The sequence below is a fragment of the Camelus bactrianus genome, chromosome 35, assembly GCF_048773025.1.
Source record: "Camelus bactrianus isolate YW-2024 breed Bactrian camel chromosome 35, ASM4877302v1, whole genome shotgun sequence".
In the NCBI taxonomy this organism is placed as follows: Eukaryota; Metazoa; Chordata; class Mammalia; order Artiodactyla; family Camelidae; genus Camelus; species Camelus bactrianus.
Window position 1 is genome coordinate 10,441,892 of NC_133573.1, and position 21,312 is coordinate 10,463,203.

A 21,312-nucleotide genomic window follows, 5' to 3' on the forward strand; every position below is an offset into this window, starting at 1 on the left:
GGGCTGTGCCCTGCGGACGCTCTAGTCTCTCACTGATGGCTTTAAGCTCGCCTCTGAGAGCTGGCCTTTTGAAACGAAAGTGGCTCTGCTCAAAATAGACACCGATACCTCTAATTTTACAGAACACCCCACAGCGGTTCACCTAGCATCAGTGGCATGCGCTCCTAAGTAACCCTTTCTGGTGCTTGTCGAGCTCGGCCCGCTTTGTGTTGTGCAATAGGCATTTTCTGAGAAAAGAATGTCTGTTATTAACAAGTTATTGATTTTTTAAAATAAATTTTTAATTTTTTTAATGGAGGTCCTGGGGACTCAACCCAGGACCTCGCGCATGCTGAGCACCTGCTCTACCCCTGAGCTGCACCCCCCACCCCCCCGCGTCTCTTACAGCCAACGGTGGACTTGGACCTGATAATACTTTTCTAAAATAATACGAGCCTCTGCATCTGTCTGGGGCATCGCCGGGGAACACGTGTGCTTGGTACTTAAGAGCAGCCCTGCTGGTGGGCCTTTGTGTGAAGAGAAAGACAGCAACTTCTGTCGCCCTGAAAGTGGCCTGGCCAGCCGTGTCTCACTGGCTGGTAGGCAACAGTAAAGCAACAGACAGGACAAAATTTCAGAGCATGTGGGCATCGCCGGCGAGCGTATTAAAAATATCCCAATACAAAAATTCCGCGAGAAGCGATTAGGCTTTACAACACCCCGGTCTCTACTAGCGCGTGTTTATAACCACACGCATCAGAACAGATGTGTGTTCAGAGACCCACTCCGCAGTGCCGCTCAAACAGCCCGTCAGCGGTGGCTTCAGCGAAGAAAAGACTTTGCCGAACACTTATGCAAACAAAGCAGGAAGCCAGTGCTCCTCAGGTGACAGGAGACAGTTCCTTCCATCCCTCTCGGGGACGCCGGCCCAGGGGAGCGCGGGACTGGTCTATTGTTCACGGTGAGCCCAGGAAACCTGCGAGGAGACCCTGGCCAGGGAAGGCAAAGTGAGGGCACACACCTTCATAAAGCACCCCATTTTCCTTTCCTTCCCATCCGGGCTAAGCGACAGCTACCTGCCAAGGTCTTGAAAGAGATGGCATTCAGCTGTAGGACGTAACACCCAGCTTTTACACTCGTGCTGCTCTGTGACACGCTGCTGGTGGAGCAGGGAAAAGGAAATGCAAGGTCTGGTAGAAATTGCAGCTGTATTTTTAACGTGTTGCTCCCAGAGGCCTGAAAATTTGATTCTGATGGCGGGTGGTGGTGGTGGGGGAGTTGAGGGGACTTTGTTTCCACAATGGTGTGTTTTCTGACACTGTTCACCTTCTCAGCAGTGCGAGCTGGCTCTGGGTGAACTCCAGTAATGAAATTATCATCAGACGGGATCTGGAAACTTAAATGGGTTTGGACCTCGGCAAACTGCCACACTTCGCTCTGTTCGCTCACTCTGATTAAGTACAGGCCTCAGCCTCACTACTGGTACTTCCTCGTTCTCTCTGCAGAGCAGGCGAATGGGCAGGGTGTTAGATGCACTCTCGTCTTTGTGATGAAACTGGGCCAGTTTTCGAGGAAGAGTGTGTTCACGACGGGCCCAGAGCAACCACTAAAGAAGGTTGTTCTGGCAAGTTTTCTACTTGGCCTGAATCAAAATAACCTGATGCATGACTTCAGTGAAGATCTCCTCAAAATGTAAATTGTGGGAACAGCGGTACAGCCAATGACCCCGAGCTTCAGGCGCTGTGGTTTTGTGGTCTCCATCCCCGCAGCAGAGACAGAGTGTCCAGAGTCCAGAATCACACAAAGGTGGAGATGAAGAAAGAGCTCATTTGCAACCCCAGAGAGAAGGGCAAGACGGCAACAAGGCACCCCCTCTACAGGGACGCACACAGGTGACGCTGGACTGTAATGGTCCTGGGAGTCACGGGATGACAAGGTGCTGGCTTTGTTCTAAGAGTACAGAGTGTAAATAACCCTGGCCTTGTTTTGGATGAAGTTGGTGATGAGCAATGAGCTTTCAAGTAAAAAAAATTGCCAAGATGGCCAAGGCCATAATAATGATAGCGGTTGTAAAACAGAAATAAATACGTAGTGATCTCTTTCGCAGGACCCCAGAGAACCATGGTACGTGACTCCTTTCATGGCTTATGTTTAAAAGCAAAAGTCGGGGGGTGGGCACGGCTCAGCGGCAGGGCGCCGGCCTTGCATCTGTGAGGTCCTGGGTTCAATCCCCAGCACCTCCATTAAAATAAATAGATAAGTAAACCTAATGACCCCCCCAATTTTTTTTAAAGTAAATTAAAAAAAAAAATCACAAGGGAAAACTACGCAGGTTGCCTTTGTAAATGAATGGCAAAGTACTAGTCTGTGCCATGATTATAGAGAGATACTATTTATAGTGTATAAAAATCATACAAAGCTTGGGAAAGGTGCCCACCATTGGCATCCTTACTAGTGGAGGACAAAATACTGGAAAATACCTTCCATAGAGTGTTTCACTAAATTAAGTCATTAAGCACTTTTCTCCCTCAAGTGAAGTCATTCTTATTTTTCCGAAATAGATAATACAAAAGACAAAACAAAACCAAAACTGTTAATGGACTAAAGAAAGAACAAATATACACTGTACAAAGTTTTGGTTCTAATTAGAACTGGGTGATATTATCAGACTTTCAGAGCTTCATGTAAAAAGCAGATGTGTCTTACAAAATAAAACTCATTCATTTTATTAACATTTACAGAAAACATTCAATAATTTTTAAATACTTTAATTTTTCTTCACACAGATAAGAAGAAGAGCACTATGCATATGTGTGTGTGCACTTGTATATACTCACATACACACATGCATTATATAGTCTTATAAATGATCATTTGGGGTGGGTTTTCTACTTAAATTATGAATAATAAAAATTTTCAAAATGTTACCTATGTCCAGGGCAGGTAGAGAAAACAAAAATAAAATACACAAAGTTTGTGTGCTTTGGACGAAAACCTAGGATGAAAGTGACAAAGAGGGCAGTAACACAAAAAACAGTGCTGTCCTGTGGCAATTTAATGCACTGGAACCTGAGTAGGGACTCCATGCTCTGATAAAGATGGTAATTTAAAGATCTGGGAGGGCGAAGAAATAGTTTTTATCCCATAAATCATGCAAAGAGCGTTAAGTGGCTTACTCTGTTTAAAAGTGGCCGCTGCCAACACTGGTAACGATTTTCTGCAGTGGACTTGCGGGCAACTTCTGATCAACAAAGTTAACTTTTGTCTCCAGGTCCTGTCCTCCGAGCCCTCCCCTCCACCCGCCACACACTGTGCTTACATAGCGATCGATTGAACTCCGTGGGCTCTGAATGTTGAAAAGCTTAATTGCCACTAATGATGTGAGTAATGGTTGAAAAACTGCAGCGCCTACCAATTTCCCTCATCAAGATTTTATAAATATGTGTTTTGGTCTTAACACATCATTTGTCTTCGTCTCATCTTTCCCAACCAGGGGTTTGGATCTATTTTCCGTCTTATCAGCAGGTAGGTTGAAAATCAAGGACCCCTCTAGGGTGGCCGATGGTGGAAGGCGGCCCCGTGAACTGCACCCCTGAGGGCTCTGGGGTGGGACCTTGGCAGGAGGGTGGGTCGGGGCCACTCTGCAGCAGCGCAGAAACCCCCTGTCATGCCCGAGGGGTGCGCCTTCGCTGCAAGAGGGGCTTTCCCTCCAGGTCGATTTCCCAGGGAGGCGACATCCACCTGACCTGAAACGCAGTCACGCTGCACATGGCGAGGCTGTCCACTGAGGAGGCATTTCCTGAGTCAAGGCCAGAGCCCAACACAAGGAAATGACAGCAGGGCCCTCATAAGTCTTAAGAAAGAAGATGACAAAAAGAGGACATCGTGCCTCCAGCTTCCCCGGGTCCACGGAGGGCCGTCCATGCCAGACCCAAAAGCAGTCAGAAGAGCCGTTCAAAGTCCAAGGCAGGAAAATGGAGAAAAACAAAGCAAACAGAAACATCTGTCCTTAACACGTTGATTGCCACATCACCCAAATCTGTGTTTCCTAAGGGGCACATGACCCACAGTTAAGGACAGACAGCTGGGAAGGAAGCTGGGGGGAGAAGAAGGTACTCACATGGCAGGCGATCAATTTCCTATCTGGGGGACCAAACCGCTTTCAGTCACTACCAGCCAGGCTGGAAAGGATTGAGCAACACAGCTATTAAAAGTTCCATTATCCCATCCTTCAGCCGTGTCAGCCAGCAAGACTGCTCGTGGGCAACGCTCAGGTACGTGCAAAGTTTTAACAGCAAACTATACTTACATCTGCAGCCTGCAATTTAATTCTTTTAAAAGCAACACTAAGTCCTGTCCATCTCTGAGCTCTGTGATAATAACCTAACCTCAGCTGTTGTTCCATTATCTTAAGGGAGACTTAAAGAAGCTTGCTGCTTTATTTATGCTGCACTGGGCACTACGTGGGGGAAAGTAGCTTTTTCCTCTCTTCTCTTTCTTCTCTTTCTCCCTTCAGCTTGGGGGAGAATTCACTCCAGTGATGGGGCTCAGGACATTTTCTGGGCCTCTGCTCATCTAAAGACCTCTTATGTCACAAATCAGTCCCTTGGGCCCAAGCATTATTTTGAACAAAAGCCCAAGGACAGGTGCCTTCTGTTCTGCTGGAGTTGAGAGGGAACATTTTGAAAATGGATGAGTTGAAAAGAGCCACTTGGATAGCTTCTCTGCAGCTTCTCTCTGTATGTAAAGTCATCGGCTTGGATATTTTTCTATGTGACGTATCTAATTGTCCTTCCTGTGTGAGCATTGTTTCTTTAATGATGTATAGTTGGGTGTTCATTTTGGGACATAGGCAAAACATTCTCTGACATAAATCTCAGCAATGTTCTCCTAGGGCAGGCTATCCAGGCAGTAGAAAAGAAGTAAAAATTAACAAGTGGGACCTAATTAAACTTATAAGCTTTTGCACAGCAAAGGAAACCATACGCAAAACAAAAAGACAACCTACAGAATGGGAGAAAGTATTTGCAAATGATGAGATTGACAAGGGCTTAATCTCCAGAATGTATAAATAGCTCATACAACCTAGTAAGAAAAAAACAAACAACCCAATCCAAAAATGGGCAGAAGACCTAAAGAAGCAATTCTTCAATGAAGACATGCACATGAAAAAATGCTCAATATGACTAATTATCAGAGAAATGCCAGTCAAAACTACAAGGTATCACCTCACACCAATCAGAATGCCATCATTCAAAAGTCCACAAATGATAAATGCTGGAGAGGCTGTGGAGAAAAGGGGACCCTCCTAGACTGTTGGTGGGAATGTACTTTGGTGTAGCCATCATGGAAAACAGTATGGAGATTCCTCAAAAAACTAAAAATAAACTTACCATATGATCCAGCAATCCCACTCCTGGGCATACATCTGGAGGAAACTCTAATTCAAAAACATACAAGCACTCCAATGTTCATAGCAGCACTATATACAGTAGCCAAGACGTGGAAACAACCTAAAAGTCCATCAACAGATAACTGGATAAGGAAGCTGTATTATATTTAAACAATGGAATACTACTCAGCCATAAAAAGAATAAAATAATGCCATTTGCAGCAACATGGATGGACCTGGACATTGTCATTCTAAGTGAAGTAAGCCAGAAAGAGAAAGAAAAATACCATATGATAGCACTCATACGTGGAATCTTAAAAAAAGAGAAAAAAGAGGACACTAATGAACTCATCTACAAAACAGAAAAAGACTCACAGATAGAGTAAACAATTTTATGGTTACTGGGGAAAGTGAGTGGGAAGGAATAAATTTGGGAGTTGAGATTTGCAAATGTTAGCCAGTATATATAAAAATAGATTTCAAAAAGCCAAATTTCTTCTGTATAGTACAGGGAAATACATTCAATATCTTATAATAACCTTTCATGAAAAAGAATATGAAAACGAATATATGTATGTATATGCATGACTGGGACCTTGTGCTGTACACCAGAGACTGACACGTTGTAACTGACTGTAGTTCAATTTTTAAAAATGTTATTTTCTGGTGCATAGCATAGTGATTCAGTTATACATATATATTCCTTTTCATATTCTTATTCATCATAGGCTATTACAAGATACTGAATATAGTTCCCTGTGCTGTACAGTAGGGCCTTGTTGTTTATCTATTTTATATATAGTAGTATCTGCTAATTCCAAACTCCCAATTTATCCCTCCCCACCCTACCCCAATAATTCTAAAAAGCATGGCAATTTCAACTGATAGGGTCTAAGCTGTACACACAGCTCGCAGGCAAGTTTGTGGTTCCTTAAAACAAAAATGATTACAAATGATTCCAATGGGTGAGATCATGGTCTCTTCCCTTCCAAAAGACAGTGACCTTTCAAGGTCAGACTACATTGGGGAAAAGAAAAAAAGATTCCAAGAAACTCAAAGCTCGTGGTGCAAAACAGATAAAAAAAACCACAGCCCAAGCTCCATTTTGAACAATGGAGCAGCCCTTAATAAGGCAACAGTGTGAACTGGAATGAAAGTTAACAGCCTAAGTAGAATTACAGTCACTTGCAGCTCATTTACAGGATCCGCAGAGTGGGGGGGACACAGCAAGATGCCAATTGTTTTGAAAATGAAAAAAAATAAATAAATGAGAAGGTCAACTTCTGGCCGACAATTTAGGAAATTATTCCATCCCTAAGGTAATCAGCCTGTCATCCAAATAATTCCCTACTCACTCATCACGGGAAATGACAGTACAAGCCTCGCTGTCGTCCAGAAGTTCCTACGGCATTTTGATACATGGTAATTTGGCCCGTGACCTTCGGCAGTGGGGCTTCCTCATGCACAAGACATCCTCAAACATTTTTTTCCCAATATGATTGTTCCTATTAAGCAGGTAACACAGAAACACATGCCAACATGTTCATGCCCTGCATTAAAAAAAATGCAAACTTATAAAGAAACCAAAGTAGATAACAAATCACTGCCACACCTCCCAGTGCAGAACTCGTGCTAAGAAGTAGGAAAGGCTCATCTAGCCCCCAGAGAACCTGGAGAGCACACATGTGGATGTTCTCACTGACCAGAAATAACCCCAGTCAATCTTTCCCAAAGATCAGTTTCCATTTCTCAAAGTTACATACTTAGAATATATTCCGACTTCAAAGAGGTGGTCTTTTCAAGCATTTCCTGCCCACCTACCCTGATGTGGACGTGGTTCCTCTGAGTTCAACTGTCCACACCCCCACCAGCACCTGTGACCACGACTCTACAGAGCGTTCCTTTCTTTGTTCTCCAGAACCAGACACAGGGACCGGAAGATGGGAAACACTCAAGAAATGTGATGAGTGAGAGAATGAATTCCAGAATAAACGTGTGAACATGCTGGTCTGAAACCCACATTCCCAGGGAAAGCAACATGGAGCGACACTGGCCCTCCTGGGCCGCAGGGGGCGTGAGAAGCCCGCGGGGGCTGGGCAGCTCTGAGCTGGGCGTGTGTGGGGACCACTTCCATACGCGGTGCCTCTTCGTCCCTCAGGTCGCCGCTGTCCTCACTCCTGCTTTCAGGTCCTTTGTGCAAATATACATAGTTAAGGAAGTGTAAGTCATCCACAAAGCAGAAACAGACTCACAGACCTAGTAAACAGTCTGTGGTTACTGGGGATGGTGGGGGAGGGGTAAATTTGCGAGTTTGAGATTTGCAAAGGTTAACCACTATATATAAAAATAAATAAATTTATTATGTACAGCACAGGGAACTATGTTCAATATCTTGTAATAACCTTTCATGAAAAAGAATATGAAAACGAATATGTGTATGTATATGCGTGACTGGGACCTTGTGCTGAACACCAGAAACTCACACTTTGTAGCTGACTATATACTTCAATTTTTTTAAAAAAGGCTGTCTACTACGCATGACAGAAGAAGCCCACTTTAAGAAACTCAGCAGGAATGGGTTGAGTCGTTACGATAAACAATGTAAGTAGAGTAACAGAATTCTGTCGCGCCCCACAGGAATGACTCAGTTTACTTGTCATCTAGAAAAAGAAACATTTGAAAGCGATGTTATTAGCCGGGGCGCTGTGGCAGAGGACAGCTGGACTCTCTTGGCCCGTAAACCTGTGGCACCTGTTTTACAGCCTCCCGGGTCAGCCAGGCTGGTTTCCTGAGATTCTGCTCCGATGCTGGACTCACACTGCCGGCTGCCTGTTCTACGGCCCCATCTTCCTCACCTGACCCAAGGTGAGGGCCTTCCAAGTGGCATGGCTTCTCCGATGCTTCCTTCTTCTTTGATTTGCAAAACTAACCTTTCACAACTTCCGACTTGCTCACCACATCCCAGATCAGAACCTTTATGGGTTTCTGGCTTCTTAAGGAGTGCTCTGAGGGTGCTGGATTTTAGGACCAAAAAGGACCTCGTGATGCTCTAAACCCTGGAGCAGGGCTTCTCAGCGTCTTACAGGATGACTTGGAGGTTCAGACCCAGCAGGCCTGAGGCAGGGCCCAGGAGTGGGCGGCGTAACAAGCTCCCGGGAGGAGCAGGGGATCTGGTCCGCGGGCCACACCTGGCGCAGCTCTGCCCCCAGCAGCAGTCACCCGGGTCTGCGGAGGCCTCTGTTCACCGGGAAGAGACCTGCTGACACCTTCTTCACTTGACACGCTCCACGTTCTCTTAAATTTTCACTCTAACTGAAGGTTTAGTCACTGACAATCAGCTGCTCTAACCCTCTTGGTTTTACAAATAAGAAAACTGAGGCCCGGGGGAAAAAATAAACTATTTCTTCTGACCTGGCCGGTGGGTGGGCATCCTATCCTGACATCATCCTTGTTCAGACTTTCAATCGCGCATCGAAGGCTCCTCCTCCCCCCACCCCCACCACCTCTCCTTCCCTGGAGGATAAGCAGGTACTCGTCCCACCGCCAGCCACGTAGCTGGTCCCCTTTCCCAAATAAACCAGGATATTTCTCTGCTTCCGCCTCTTCTCACACCACTCCCTTCCGCCCCTCCCAACGCTCACGTGTAATCGCATTTTGAACTGAACTCACCTTTTTGGACCCTAGTTCCTCCTCAGCTCAGGAGCTCACCTGCATGGATGGCGCCTTTTGATTCCAACATCGCCCAGAACTGTGCCACCCACAAGATCCTGGATTCCCGAAGCAGACTCCTTGGACCACAGCTTCCCAGGCTTTATGCCCCAGAGGCCGCTGTGCCGAGCCCCACCCCCACATCCTCCCAGGCCATCAGGGCGATGCCTCCCTGAGCTGTACTGACCACCCGGCTCAGACTGGGCTGGGCTCCACCAGCATCCTCACCAGGCTTCCAGAGAGCCTTCCTGCCTTCCTGCCATGCCTGTCTTGCCAATCCTCATCACGGAATTAACCTAAAAAATTATTTTTTCTACTCCCAGTCCTCAAAACATTGCGGGCCATGGTCATATGACCACACGGACCGGACTTGCTAATACCCTCAGCTAGCTCTTCCTACCCCGAGCGCCTATGAAATCATCTCCACCAGACTCTCGCTCAGGTTTCCAAAGAGGGTCTTCAAAAGTCCATCTCGAACCCCCACATGTGCTCCAACGCCTCCCTTCCCAGAAGGGCCATCATCTCTCCAGCAAAACACAAGGCCAGAGCCCGAGTCTGGGGCAGGTTGGGGAGGACTCGTCAGCTCGCCACACTGTGGAGTCTGGACTTTATCCGTGGGCACCGACAGGCCACTCGAAGCTTTGCTGTAGAGATGACGCTGGAGGCTGTGGGAGGGACGGCTGGAAAAGGGCTACAGGGAGGCACCAAACACACAGCGGGCATGGGGAAGACTCCAGATGTCTAAGTACTGGCGGGGGGCGGGGTACAGCTCAGCGGTAGGGCGTATGCCTAGCATGTACAAGGTCCTGGGTTCAATCCCCAGCACCGCCTCTAAATAAATAATTCTAACTACCTCCCCCTGCCGAAAAAAACAAATCTCTAAATACTGCACTTCGTGGAGAGTGGATACACTATAGATGTGTTGGGCTGATTTCCCTGGGCTCTGACTCAAAAATGTATACAGAAAAATACTAAGCTTGAAAAAAACACGTAGTTGGAAGACCACTCCTGCCACGTCTTGTCACGAGGCAAGTGGAACCTACCAGGCAATGGACAGACGGTGCAACGAGATATAAAATGAAATGAGCAACAAAATTAGCGAAGATGGAACCCAGATGGAGACGAGGAGGTCAAGACGCTGCAGGGCAGAGCAGCCTGGCCACGGCTGGCCTCGCGTCAAAGGCCTCAGGTCCCGCCTAGCGGCTCCCGCTGCGGGGACGGGGCCTCCTGGGAGCCCCGGCACCCACTCACCCAGGGCTGCCCGAGCCCCGGCACCCACTCACCCAGGGCTGCTCGAAGCTGTAGGTCCGCCGTCGCTCCTCCACGTCTTCGTCCTGCTTTGCCTGCTGGAACTCCTGCCGCAGACGCTGTATCCGGTCGTGGTTGCTAGGAGCTGATCGGCTGCTAACAGAGAAACGGGCAGCGATGAACACAGGTGCAAAGGGGAGCTTGCAGTGACGCGGCGCTGGTCGGGAGGGAGTGCGTTTTTAAGGCAATACCTCGGCATTTAAAATGTGTTTTCATTTTGTTCTGATGATTAAGACTTATTGAAGTTATTTCCGACAGACACTCAGGAGGCCCAGCAGTATTTTTAGACATTTCATTTTTCAGCAGCTCCTTAAAAGCCTCATTTCCTTTCTGTAATCTGGCAAGGTGTTGGCAGCAGAATCTTTTTTGGAAAGGACATTGTATTAAAAGTCAGAAATACCCGGGGCCAGTCCCAGCTCCTCCACCTTCTTAGAGGAAAACCCGCAATGCCGCTGGGCTGGGCTCTTACGTACGTGATGTGCACGTGATAATCATTTCCATTGTGACAATCACGCGAGGTGACACCATGCAGTGCAGCCCCCATGAATGTGCAGTATTATTTTCAGAATGTTATTATATGAAGTCCTTCTTTCTGAGTTATCAGAGGTATACACGAAATCCAACCCTCACAGCATACATGAAAAGCAGTTTAAAAACAACTTCAGGTGGCAGTTTGATTGAACCAGTTAGTTAATAATAACGTTGTCTTCTTTTTTTTTTACTGCTCTGAATTGTCTTATCCTCACAGAAAGCTTATAAGACAGGAGCAGAAGGCAGGATTTCTTGCACATACATTCACACACACACAAAGGCAGAAACTGACATTCAGAGATCAGAGCCTGGCCAGTGGGGAACGTGAGACCAGAATCCAGATTTTTCTGACAACTCGTCCAGCTGCATCTCACCCACCATGTCGTATCACTTAGTAAAAAGCACACACCAAAGCCTTCCCCTATTAAATCACACACCGTTTTAAAACTGTCTTTCACAAGAGTCACGGGTATGACCGAGAGTAAATCAATCTGAAATGTCATGGTGCTTTTGGACTCTTCCGTTCCCCAAGCACCAGATCACATCCTCTCGGGACAGCTACTCAGGCACCTTAGGTATATAGTCTCCTAACAGCTTCAGACTTCTCGAGGACAAGGACCAAGTCTGCTATTTGTCACCTATGCCTCCGCAAGCTGCTGGCGGGATAGGAAGCTGTCGGCCCCTGGAAGATGGATCTCTTCAGTGAAGACACGTGGCCGAGGGGATTCAGCACACATCTGAATTCTTGGGAGATGTACCAGTGAGAGGCAGCCTAGGGGAGGAGGTCTGACAGGGGAGGAGTGCGTCCAGTTCTCAAACTCACCTCTGCTTCGTATAATTTCACACATTTTGAAGAACTGAAAAGCTCAGCCTGAAAACGATCACAACCAGGGCCACGTTAGGCACATCTTCCAAGAGCACGCGATGATCTTCTATCATTCAGTCTCCCGGGTGGCTTCCGATCACCTTCATGTTTCTGTCCATTTCACCAGAGCTTCTGGAATGTCCTGTCAGTACCGCCCACTGGACTATTTCCCTGGTCAGCAAACGCTTGTCTTCCTTCTGTCCTTCTGACCAGTCTCTGGAACTGATCAGCCTGAGAACACGGAAGGCTAAGGGGTCTGAGAAACGTGCCTCTTGACCACGTGAGGCTTCTGTCCACACATGGGGACAGAGTCAAACCTCCCCTCCAGCATCCTGAGCCGGGGAGGCTGCCATTCCTACTGGCTGTTAAATCGTATGTGCAGTATCTTAGCTTGTCTGAACAGGTAACATGTTTTTTAAGTTTTCTTTATTTACTGAAGTGTAGTTGATTTACAATGTTAGTTTCAGGTGTACAGCAAAGTGATTCAGTTATGGATAAATTTTCTTTTCAGATTCTTTCCCATTATATGTTATTATAAGAAACTGAATATGGGTCCCTGTGCTGTGCAGTAGGTCCTTGTTGTTTATCTATTTTATACACAGTAGTAGTGTTAATCCCAAACTCCTAATTTATCCCTCCCCTGCCCTTCTCCCTTTGGTAACCATAGTTTATTTTCTATGTCTGTGAGCCTGTTTTTGAGAATTTGTATTATTTTTCTTTAGAGTCCATATATAAGTGATATATGATATACAAAATTAATATACATGATAAACAAGTGTATACTATATAGCACAAGGAACTATATATTCAATATCTTAGAGTAACCTACGGTGAAAAAGCGTATGAAAACAAAAACACGTATGTTCCTATATGACTGAAACATTGTGCTGCACACCAGAAACTGACACAACATTGTAAACTGACTGTACTTCAATAAAATGTTTAAAAAATTAAAAAATAAAAAATTAATATACAGAAATCAGTTGCATTTCTGTACACTAACAATGAAATAGCAGAAAGAAACTAAGGAAGCAATCCCATTGGCCATCACATCAGTAAGAATAAAATACCTAGGAATGAGCCTACCTAAGGAGGCAAAGGACCTGGACTCCGAAAACTGTAAGACACTGATGGAAAGATGTACGGTGTTCTTGGACTAGAAGAATCAGCATCGTTACAGTGACCACACCACCCACAGCAACCTACAGATTCAACGCAATCGGACAGACACAGTTTCGATGACGTCTTCCCAGTGCAGCGCCCAACCCACCACCTCCCCGCTCTCCGTGGGAAACCGTGAACGGTGCAGCTCTGAGGGTAGGTTCCTAAGACAAAGGACAGGTCAGCGAACGTGACTTTCGATGCTTCCTTCTTTCTAGGAGAGACCCAAGCCTCTCTTGTCCCTGGCACACTGCACAGCTTCTAACGGGGAGATTGTAGGAGGCTCACCTGACCAAGTATTTACACGTCTAAGTAGAACCATCTCCCTGTTGTTTCCATGCAGCGCAGTTTTCACCCCCCCCCCAGCAAGCTCATGAAGTCCAATCCACTGATGAAAACGGACCTCTTCTTCCTGCTTGTGATGACTTGAACGCGCAGTCTCCCAGCAAGGGAAGTTGACCCTGGGTCCTTAATTTTAAATTCCAGTGACCTCATGTCTCTCATGGGATGAGACAGGTGCCGTGAGTCACTTTTGCCCTGATTTCCAAATTTGAGCAGCTGCCGAGACCACCATTTAACCTGCTCTTCCTTGCTTCCCTCACACTCTAGAGGAAGCAGACTGACCAGCTAAGACTGGCCAAGCACCTGAGGGTTGAAGCCGGGGGAAGGGCTGTCAAGGTTTCCGGACTGAGGGTGATTTCCAAAGATGGGAGCCGGTCGAGCAACCCTGGGGAAGACCAGCTGGCGGTCTGAAGGTGAGAGCCTGGCGTCGAGATGGAACCATTGCAACCACTTAGTTCTGCCTCTCAGGCCAGTCCCTCAGGACCAGTAACTCCCACCCAGGCTTGGTGAGTTCTTGGTTGGCTCTTCCACCAGGAAGGCCCAAGGAAATTTTAAATATTCATTAGCATTAGCGGCTGAATCCTGCTTCAGCTGGGTTCACTGCCAACTTAAGGTTGCTCATCACTTTTGGTGAGGAAGAGAACAAAGACGTACTACCTAAGCTGGCCAGCTGGGTGAGTGAGACAGCAGAACTTGTAACTTTCTGAGAGTCTACAGGCAGGAAGGACGAGGAGGGAAGGACAGAGATGCTTTTTGTGTAAAAAAAATCCACACTCTGTGTCCAGCACTAGCAGGTAGCCTTCCTTACACGTCGGTGTGTACACACACGCACACATACACGTGCACACACGTATGTATTTTAAACTAAATAAAGAGGGTTTTGGTTCAGCAGTGACCTGGGATTTTTTTCTGCCTGGGTTAAGGACGCGTACGCTGGATCACACGGGGGTTGGACTCCCCGCGCACACGTACAGCCTGACTCTGCCCTACACGGGACGTGAGCCTTTCGGTCCAGTTACCACGCGCAGGTGCTGTCTTGTCGGGGGGTGGGGGCACGCACAGCGCGCGGCCTTGCAGCCTCCGCCCGCCTGGACGCCGGCGGCCAGCAGGGCAGGCAGAAGCCGCCGCCGGCTCCCTCCCGCCGCGGGCGCGGTCACGGTCACGCTAACCAGCTCGCGCGTACGGTGACGGCCGCACCACCCAGCTCGTGCTAACGGCGACGGCTGGCACGGCGGGTGTCAGCGCTGCTCACGCGGTGCTTGTCAGAAAAGGCCGACGAGCCCCGCCGCCGCGAGGCAGTCCGAGTTGGTCCCTCGGAGCTGCGAGGACACACGCGGAGGCGGCGCTGCGGCGCCACGGCCGGGCCGGGCCCCCACGGCCTCCCCGCGACAGCTGGGAGGAACTGGCTTGCTCTGGGCCGGGGGTGGGGGGGCTTCTCCCTCCCAGCAGACTGCTCCCCTGAAGGGGTCTGGGTCTGGTCTTGCCTTCTAATTTTTTTGGAGAGAAGTCAGAATTCCAGGTCCCCTGCCCCCCACAATTTTCAGTGTTGGCTTATTTTATTTTTTTAATCCAGGGTGAGACCAAAAACGTGTCTGTTTCCGGCCAGCTTGCAGCCTCCACTTTATATTCTGCAGATGCTGCCTGTGTGACACGCTGCACTTCTATGCTACTGACTGTCCCTGCACCGAGATAAGGCCAGTGGTCCCCTAGAAACAGACCCAAGAAGCAAATATTAGAAAAAAAAGAAACCCCACTGGGCTTGCCCATGTAGTCTTGCCTCTTCTAAACCGCCTGATCCGCCTGACCCCACGCATGCTGGCCTGCAGGCTTGAGGTCTGCCCCACCTTTTCAGACCAGCATATCCTGAGAGAGAGGAGCTGATTAATTCTTTATGAACTAAAAATACTTTAACATTTGTAGGTTTAATTATGCAAAGGAAATCTGGAAAAGCTGGAATAGAGGGTGTAGCTCTAAGACCCAGAAGTCAATGGGAGGGAGCACGACCACTCGCCCTTCTTAGCAAGGAGGTGCCACCGTGGTACACACGCTCCTTCCCACAGGAGGAAGGAGAGACCGAAAGGGGAGGGGGGGCAGACAGGGGGGGCAGGGGTCGCATGCGCAGAAGGGGCAATGAGTTTCGTCTCCGGGATAAAAGAGGAGATGCCCCCAAGGAAGAGAGGAGATAAACGTGCATTTTCTCTCTGTAACACGCTCCCCTTTGCGTTCCGTCTTTCCAGTTCGGCCAGGAAGCAAGAGATCAACGTGCACTTCCTAGTGCACTTCCTGCCTTAGCCTTTCCCGACCGCTCCAGCCCCTGTTCATCTGTGCCTTTTAGTTCCTCAGTGATCATTGTCCTCTGACCCCAACTACTGATTTACAGTCTTTGCTACTTACGTGGGCAGGTGTTTCCCTTTCTTCAGTTGCTGCCTTCATTCCAGCCATTTAACATGTATATATTTTGTATGTCACCTCCCCGCGGCAGGTGGATTCAGCAAATGTTTGTGATGGACAGACTGTCGGGTGTCCCCCGACACCTGCCTCTGGGATTCACACCTTTGTGCAACCCCCAGGCTTGAGTTTGCGTGGGACTTGCAACTTGCATCTATCCAGTGAACTGTGGCCAAGGCCAAGGAATGCACAAGATGACATGGATGTGGTTCTAGAATAACACAGGGTCCGTCTCACTAGTCCATCCCTCTCCCTTCTGGCTTTGAAGGAGGAAGACACCACGAATCACAGCTTCAAAGCACAGAACACTGACAACAAGTCCAGGAGCAGGGAAGTGACAACCCAGCCTGGCTGACATCTTGAGTGCCCCAGGATGAGACCCTGAGCTGGGGATTCAGCTTGGCTGTTGCCAGACTCCGACCCCAGGAAACAGCTACGATGAACAAGGGTTGTTGAGCTGCTGAGTCTGTGTGAGTGTGTCGTGCAGCAACAGAACACCCGTACGCTCTGCTGCTCACCTCAGCCATGTGACTCGACTCTGCCAGTGGATGTGAGTGATGCAGATGGGAGTTTGGAGTGTGATCGCACGGTGGGTCTGCTCGCTGGTGTCTCACTGCGACCAAAGATGACACACCAACTCCCTCCCTTACCTCCCTTCCTTCACACACACACCCCCCATCCCCCCCAATATCACCATCACATCACCTTAAACAATGGGACGGGGTTGTACCTACTTACTAAATGAGACACAGTGGCCTAGAAGGGCACACAGACCTGTGCTCTGCCCACAGCTGCCCCCAAACAAATACTGCCCACTGCACAGCCTGCTGGTTAGAGGACAGAGTAAGAGAGAGGAGTCTCACTCCGTGAACAAGTTTTGCTGCCATTGTTTATACGGCCAGTCACTCTGAAGCTCTGGTCTCTGAGAAAAACTGCATGAAATAAATACGATCGCAGAAAATGCCACTGAAAAATGGTCGCTGCTCATCTTGACACTTGAGACCGACAGAGTGCACATTCCACTTGATGCCAGTGTGCGGCCAAGAATGCCCCGTGGAAATCTATCCAAATGCTTAAGGTGCCACTTTTGTCCACCTCCCCATCACATCACCCCAGACACCCCACTCTGGCTCTGTGGTCCTGGCAAATCAGCCCCCATGAGGCCAAGGCAGCAACGTGTGGGGTTCCCCAGAGTGTGGTGAGGAGGGACCTGCCAACCCCATCGTCGGGTAAAACTGAGGGGCTCATCCCAGCTTCTCCTTGTGGCGGAGACTGGTGACCTGCTAGGATCTGGCTCAACACACAACTCCCAAGGAGATATTCCCAGTAGAGGCGGGTTTTACTCAGTTTGCCAAGGATTCAGAACTCCTTCAAACCCCCAAACTGCAAAGGCATTGGTACACAATAAAGATTTCGGTGAACCACGTTGGCTCCTACCTTTGGCCTCTTCAGTTTTGCTGTATATTTCTCAGCGCCAGCAATTTACTTTCTGGCCTGAGTACAGAACTCTTCTCCAAACGCTAGTGAATCTCACACCTGCACCTGGCATCCAATTACGGCGGATGCACAAAGGACATTATTCTTTTTCCCAATTAAAAAAACGTGGAAGTCAATTTCCAAATCATGTCTGAGATTGTGGAAATAGCACAGTGCCACACTGAAAGCTTTCTCCTGTTGGTGGACTTCTGTCACCTCCCCCCAGGTATTCCATGGGCACACCAGAAGGGAAAACTACCAACTTCTCTGCTTCAGGAACTCTTTCTCCCCCATCTGCCAGCACGCACTTCAAAGTCTCATCCTCTCCAGATCCTGGGATTCCATAGTCAAGATGCCAAATCATCTTACGGTCTGCATTGCATACACTTAGAAAGGAGACGGTAAATTAAAGTTTCCAAGATGCCATTCATTTATGCTCAGAGATCCTGTTTTGCCAACCCGACTTCCCCAAGGCTTGGCGATGTCCGCAGGTAACAGCTCAACCTTCCTGTGAGGTTCCTGTGCTTTAGTCAACTTATTTAAGGGAAATGTATCTTTTTATTGACTTCCTTGGTAGTTACACAGATAGAAAGACTAAAGATCCAGCACTTTAAGGGAACAACCCATCCTGCAAAAGTACAGGTATTTTTTGGAAACATTTTCATTGGAGAGAAATTAGAGCACATTTCCCTCCCTCTGGATTCATTCTTCTTGCATCCTAGGAACGGAAAAGCTTTTTGTTCCTTTATGAGTACCAATGGCAAGTCTAAAATTCAGTGATTTCATGGATGTCACTTAAAACAGACACCCGGGCTGGAGCAGGCAAAAAGTGACACCGAAAAAAACATCTACAGGGCAGACCCATCACAGATCTCTGGAAACAGGCAGCCGGCACTGACCAAAAGCGTTTTGGCTCATTAAGCAATGTCTCACAGTGATGTCCTGTGTGGATGTACAGAGTAGTAATCCTTTCAAAACAGACAGATTGTCAGCATGATAAAGTGGATACAAACCAGTGCTTGAACAGGGACGACCAAAGTGTTGGGGGCACAGGAGGTCACTGAACTAGTAAGGGACCAGGAACCAGTGCCATTCAGAGGCTGCAGGTAAACAATGCCCGTCTCACTTAGATATTCTTCTACACTGATGAGCAATTCCATACAATATTCCTGATCTTGTAATCGCCAGAGAAGTAGTCATCATCTACAGATGTCAGAACTGAGTTCTTAATTGCTGTAAATTAGTGCCTGAACATAGATTCCTCATTAAACCCATTACACTCCATATGGTAAAATGGAGCATGCGTCATGTATGGCCTTTCCTGGCACTAAAATCCAGAGCATTTTTTGTGAAATCCTTGGGACAGAGCAGCAGAGAGAGACAGCTAGGGGGTGTGTGGCAGGTTCCCGTCCCCGAAGATGTGCTTATTTTATGGGAGAAAACCTCTCAATGTTGCCTAGGTTTTAACTATGTTGTGCCCATCTCTGAACACTTTTGCTCCTCCTAGAGGAACCTGGAGTACTTCCTCCCATGGCCCATGGTTTGCCTCCTGTCACCTGTGCAGGCAAGGAAGCACAAACTGCTAAATGAAAAGGGAAGGAAGGAGTTAAATTAGGAGTTTGGGATTAACATGTACACACTACTGTATATAAAACAGATAAACAACAAGGACCTTCTGTAGAGCATAGGGAACTGTATTCAATATCTTGTAATAACCTATAATGGAAAAGAACCTGAAAAAGAGTATGTATGTAATATCTGGAGGGAACTCTAATTCAAAAAGATACATGCACGCCAATGTTCACAGCAGCACTATATACAATAGCCAAGACATGGAAACAACCTAAATGTCCACTGACAGATGACTAGATAAAGAAGTTATGGTATATTTACACAGTGGAATACTACTCAGCCATAAAAAGAAAATGCCATTTGCAGCAACATAGATGGATTTGGGAGATCATCATTCTAAGTGAAGTAAGCCAGAAAGAGAAAGAATGTGATATCACTCATATGTGGAATCTAAAAAAAGAAAAAACGAGGACGCTAATGAACTCATCTACAAAACAGAAACAGATTCACAGACACAGTAAACAATCTTATGGTTCCCAGGGGAAAGGAGGTGGGAAGGGATAAATTTGGGAGTTTAAGATTTGCAAATGTTAGCCACTATATATAAAAATAGATTTAAAAAAACAAATTTCTTCTGTAGAGCACAGGGAACTGTATTCAGTATCTTATAATAACCTTTAATGAAAAAGAATATGAATATGAATATATGTCTGCATATGCACGACTGGGACATTGTGGTGTACACCAGAAACTGACACATTGTAACTGACTATACTTCAATTAAAAAAAAAGAACATTTATGTGTAACTGAATCACTTTGCTGTACACCTGAAACTATAAATCAACCATACTTTGTAATCAACCATACTTCAATTAAAAAGGCGGGGGTGATAAGGGAAGGAAGGAACAGGCTATGATGCTGTGACAAAGCACACTCTGAACTTCAGCTTAGGTATGCATTAGCCTGACCTGGCTAAGAAGACTGGGGCTTTCTGCTGTGGTCTGCCTCTCAGACTGGAAGATTTATGAGTAATGGGAGAAAGGGTGGGAGGGTTAAACCAAGAAATGTATCAATTACCAAACTACAAATAAAAATAGCTCCTCTGCACAAGCTTCATTAAGTTTTATCAGCAAGTATCTTGGGGTTTTACACTCAAACCACAGGTCATAAATTCACAGTAAATCCCCCATATGTTCACCAAACACCTGAATTCAATTTCTCTTCTGGTTGTGAAGCAGGAGTGTGGTGCTCAAATTAATTATGTATGCAAAGTTAGTTTCTAACAAGGGCAGCATTTCTGCAATGCTGGAAGGTACTTATAACGTCTGAAATTGGGGGCTAGATCTTTCTTCAATCTTAGCACTTTCATGTTGTTATGTAAGTATAAATTCTCTCTTCCAAGTCTGCGCTGTGGAAAAATAAAGTTGGTGAGTACTTTGTATAATGTTTGCATTTTTCTGTAGAGAATCCCAGATATTTGTGAGATGTAACAAATGGTCTTAATATTTCCTATAAGGATTCTGGGCAAATATTTCTAGGGGGAGGTACAATGCACCTTGAATTATAGAGAAAGTCTAAAGTGAGACTCAATGTCTATATTTATATATGTCTAAATGCACATGTGAAATTAGCTACTTAGGAAAAATCATGCCATTTTCAGTTTATTTTCAGTTTTACTCATCATCTGTAATATGAAAAGAATTATGAGGAACTTATGCAAATCCCAGAGGCACTTACTTTCCTCAGCTGGTAAAATTCATTTTCAGATTCTGACACCCATAATTTGTTGTCCATTTCACACCAATTTTAGTGTAATAAATCACAACAAATTAAAAACACACAGCTATGTTCTCTGGGCTAAAAGGGTGGTCACAGAGCTGTTCATTCTGCATTTGTTGCGTCTGTGATGAGCCACGGGGAGGGTCACCTCTCACCAGCAGACAAACTCGGGACTGGGTCTCACTCGGAGCCCCTCTGTGGTCATTTGGTAACAGGGCTATCATTTTATAACAGCAAAATCTTAGGAATGTCCCCCTCGCCCCATTTTATTACTCTCATCACTCTTCCTTATTAGCCTGTCACTGGGCTCAGGCAGGAGTGAGCAAAATTTAGCTTTACTTTTTCTGGGGGAATTCCTCCAGCTACAAAGAACACACACATGCACAGACAGACATAATTTCAGGACCCAGCAAAAAATACGAGAAAAGACATTCCATTGTGAGCCCGAGGTGGCTCCCCCAACTAGTAAATTTCACGGAAATAATCTAAGTTGATTTCTACCCCAAAGGGTTGCTCAGTCTTGTAGACATACCTCCAGTGATGCATTCACTTAAAACTCGGCACAAAGGTAATATTTAGCAAGATTAAAAAAGCTATCAATATGAAGCCGCTCTCAAAGAGATCATATTCTAAGAAACCTTTCTAAATAGTCTTTTGAACAGTGTGAGGGTGAATGTTAGAATCTAAAACCCCTGAGAGGGAGTGGAGGGTACAGCTCAGTGGTACAGCATGTGCTCAGCACGCACGAGG

General features: G+C 46.7%; 1 protein-coding gene across 22 annotated transcripts in view; it reads right to left on the minus strand.

Moving 5' to 3' along the window:
• The window catches only part of LOC105072482 (partitioning defective 3 homolog), a 536,087-nt gene that overhangs the window by 8,428 nt on the left and 506,347 nt on the right, over nucleotides 1-21,312 (minus strand). For 20 of the 22 annotated variants that reach the window (XM_074358260.1, XM_074358265.1, XM_074358251.1 and 17 more), the window contains one exon: nucleotides 10,363-10,483. The exons of 1 other annotated variant lie outside the window; for it this stretch is intronic. In XM_074358260.1, coding sequence (XP_074214361.1) covers nucleotides 10,363-10,483 — 121 coding nt within the window. The remainder of the gene's footprint in view (nucleotides 1-10,362; nucleotides 10,484-21,312) is intronic. One more of the 22 variants, XM_074358242.1, reaches the window with a different exon arrangement.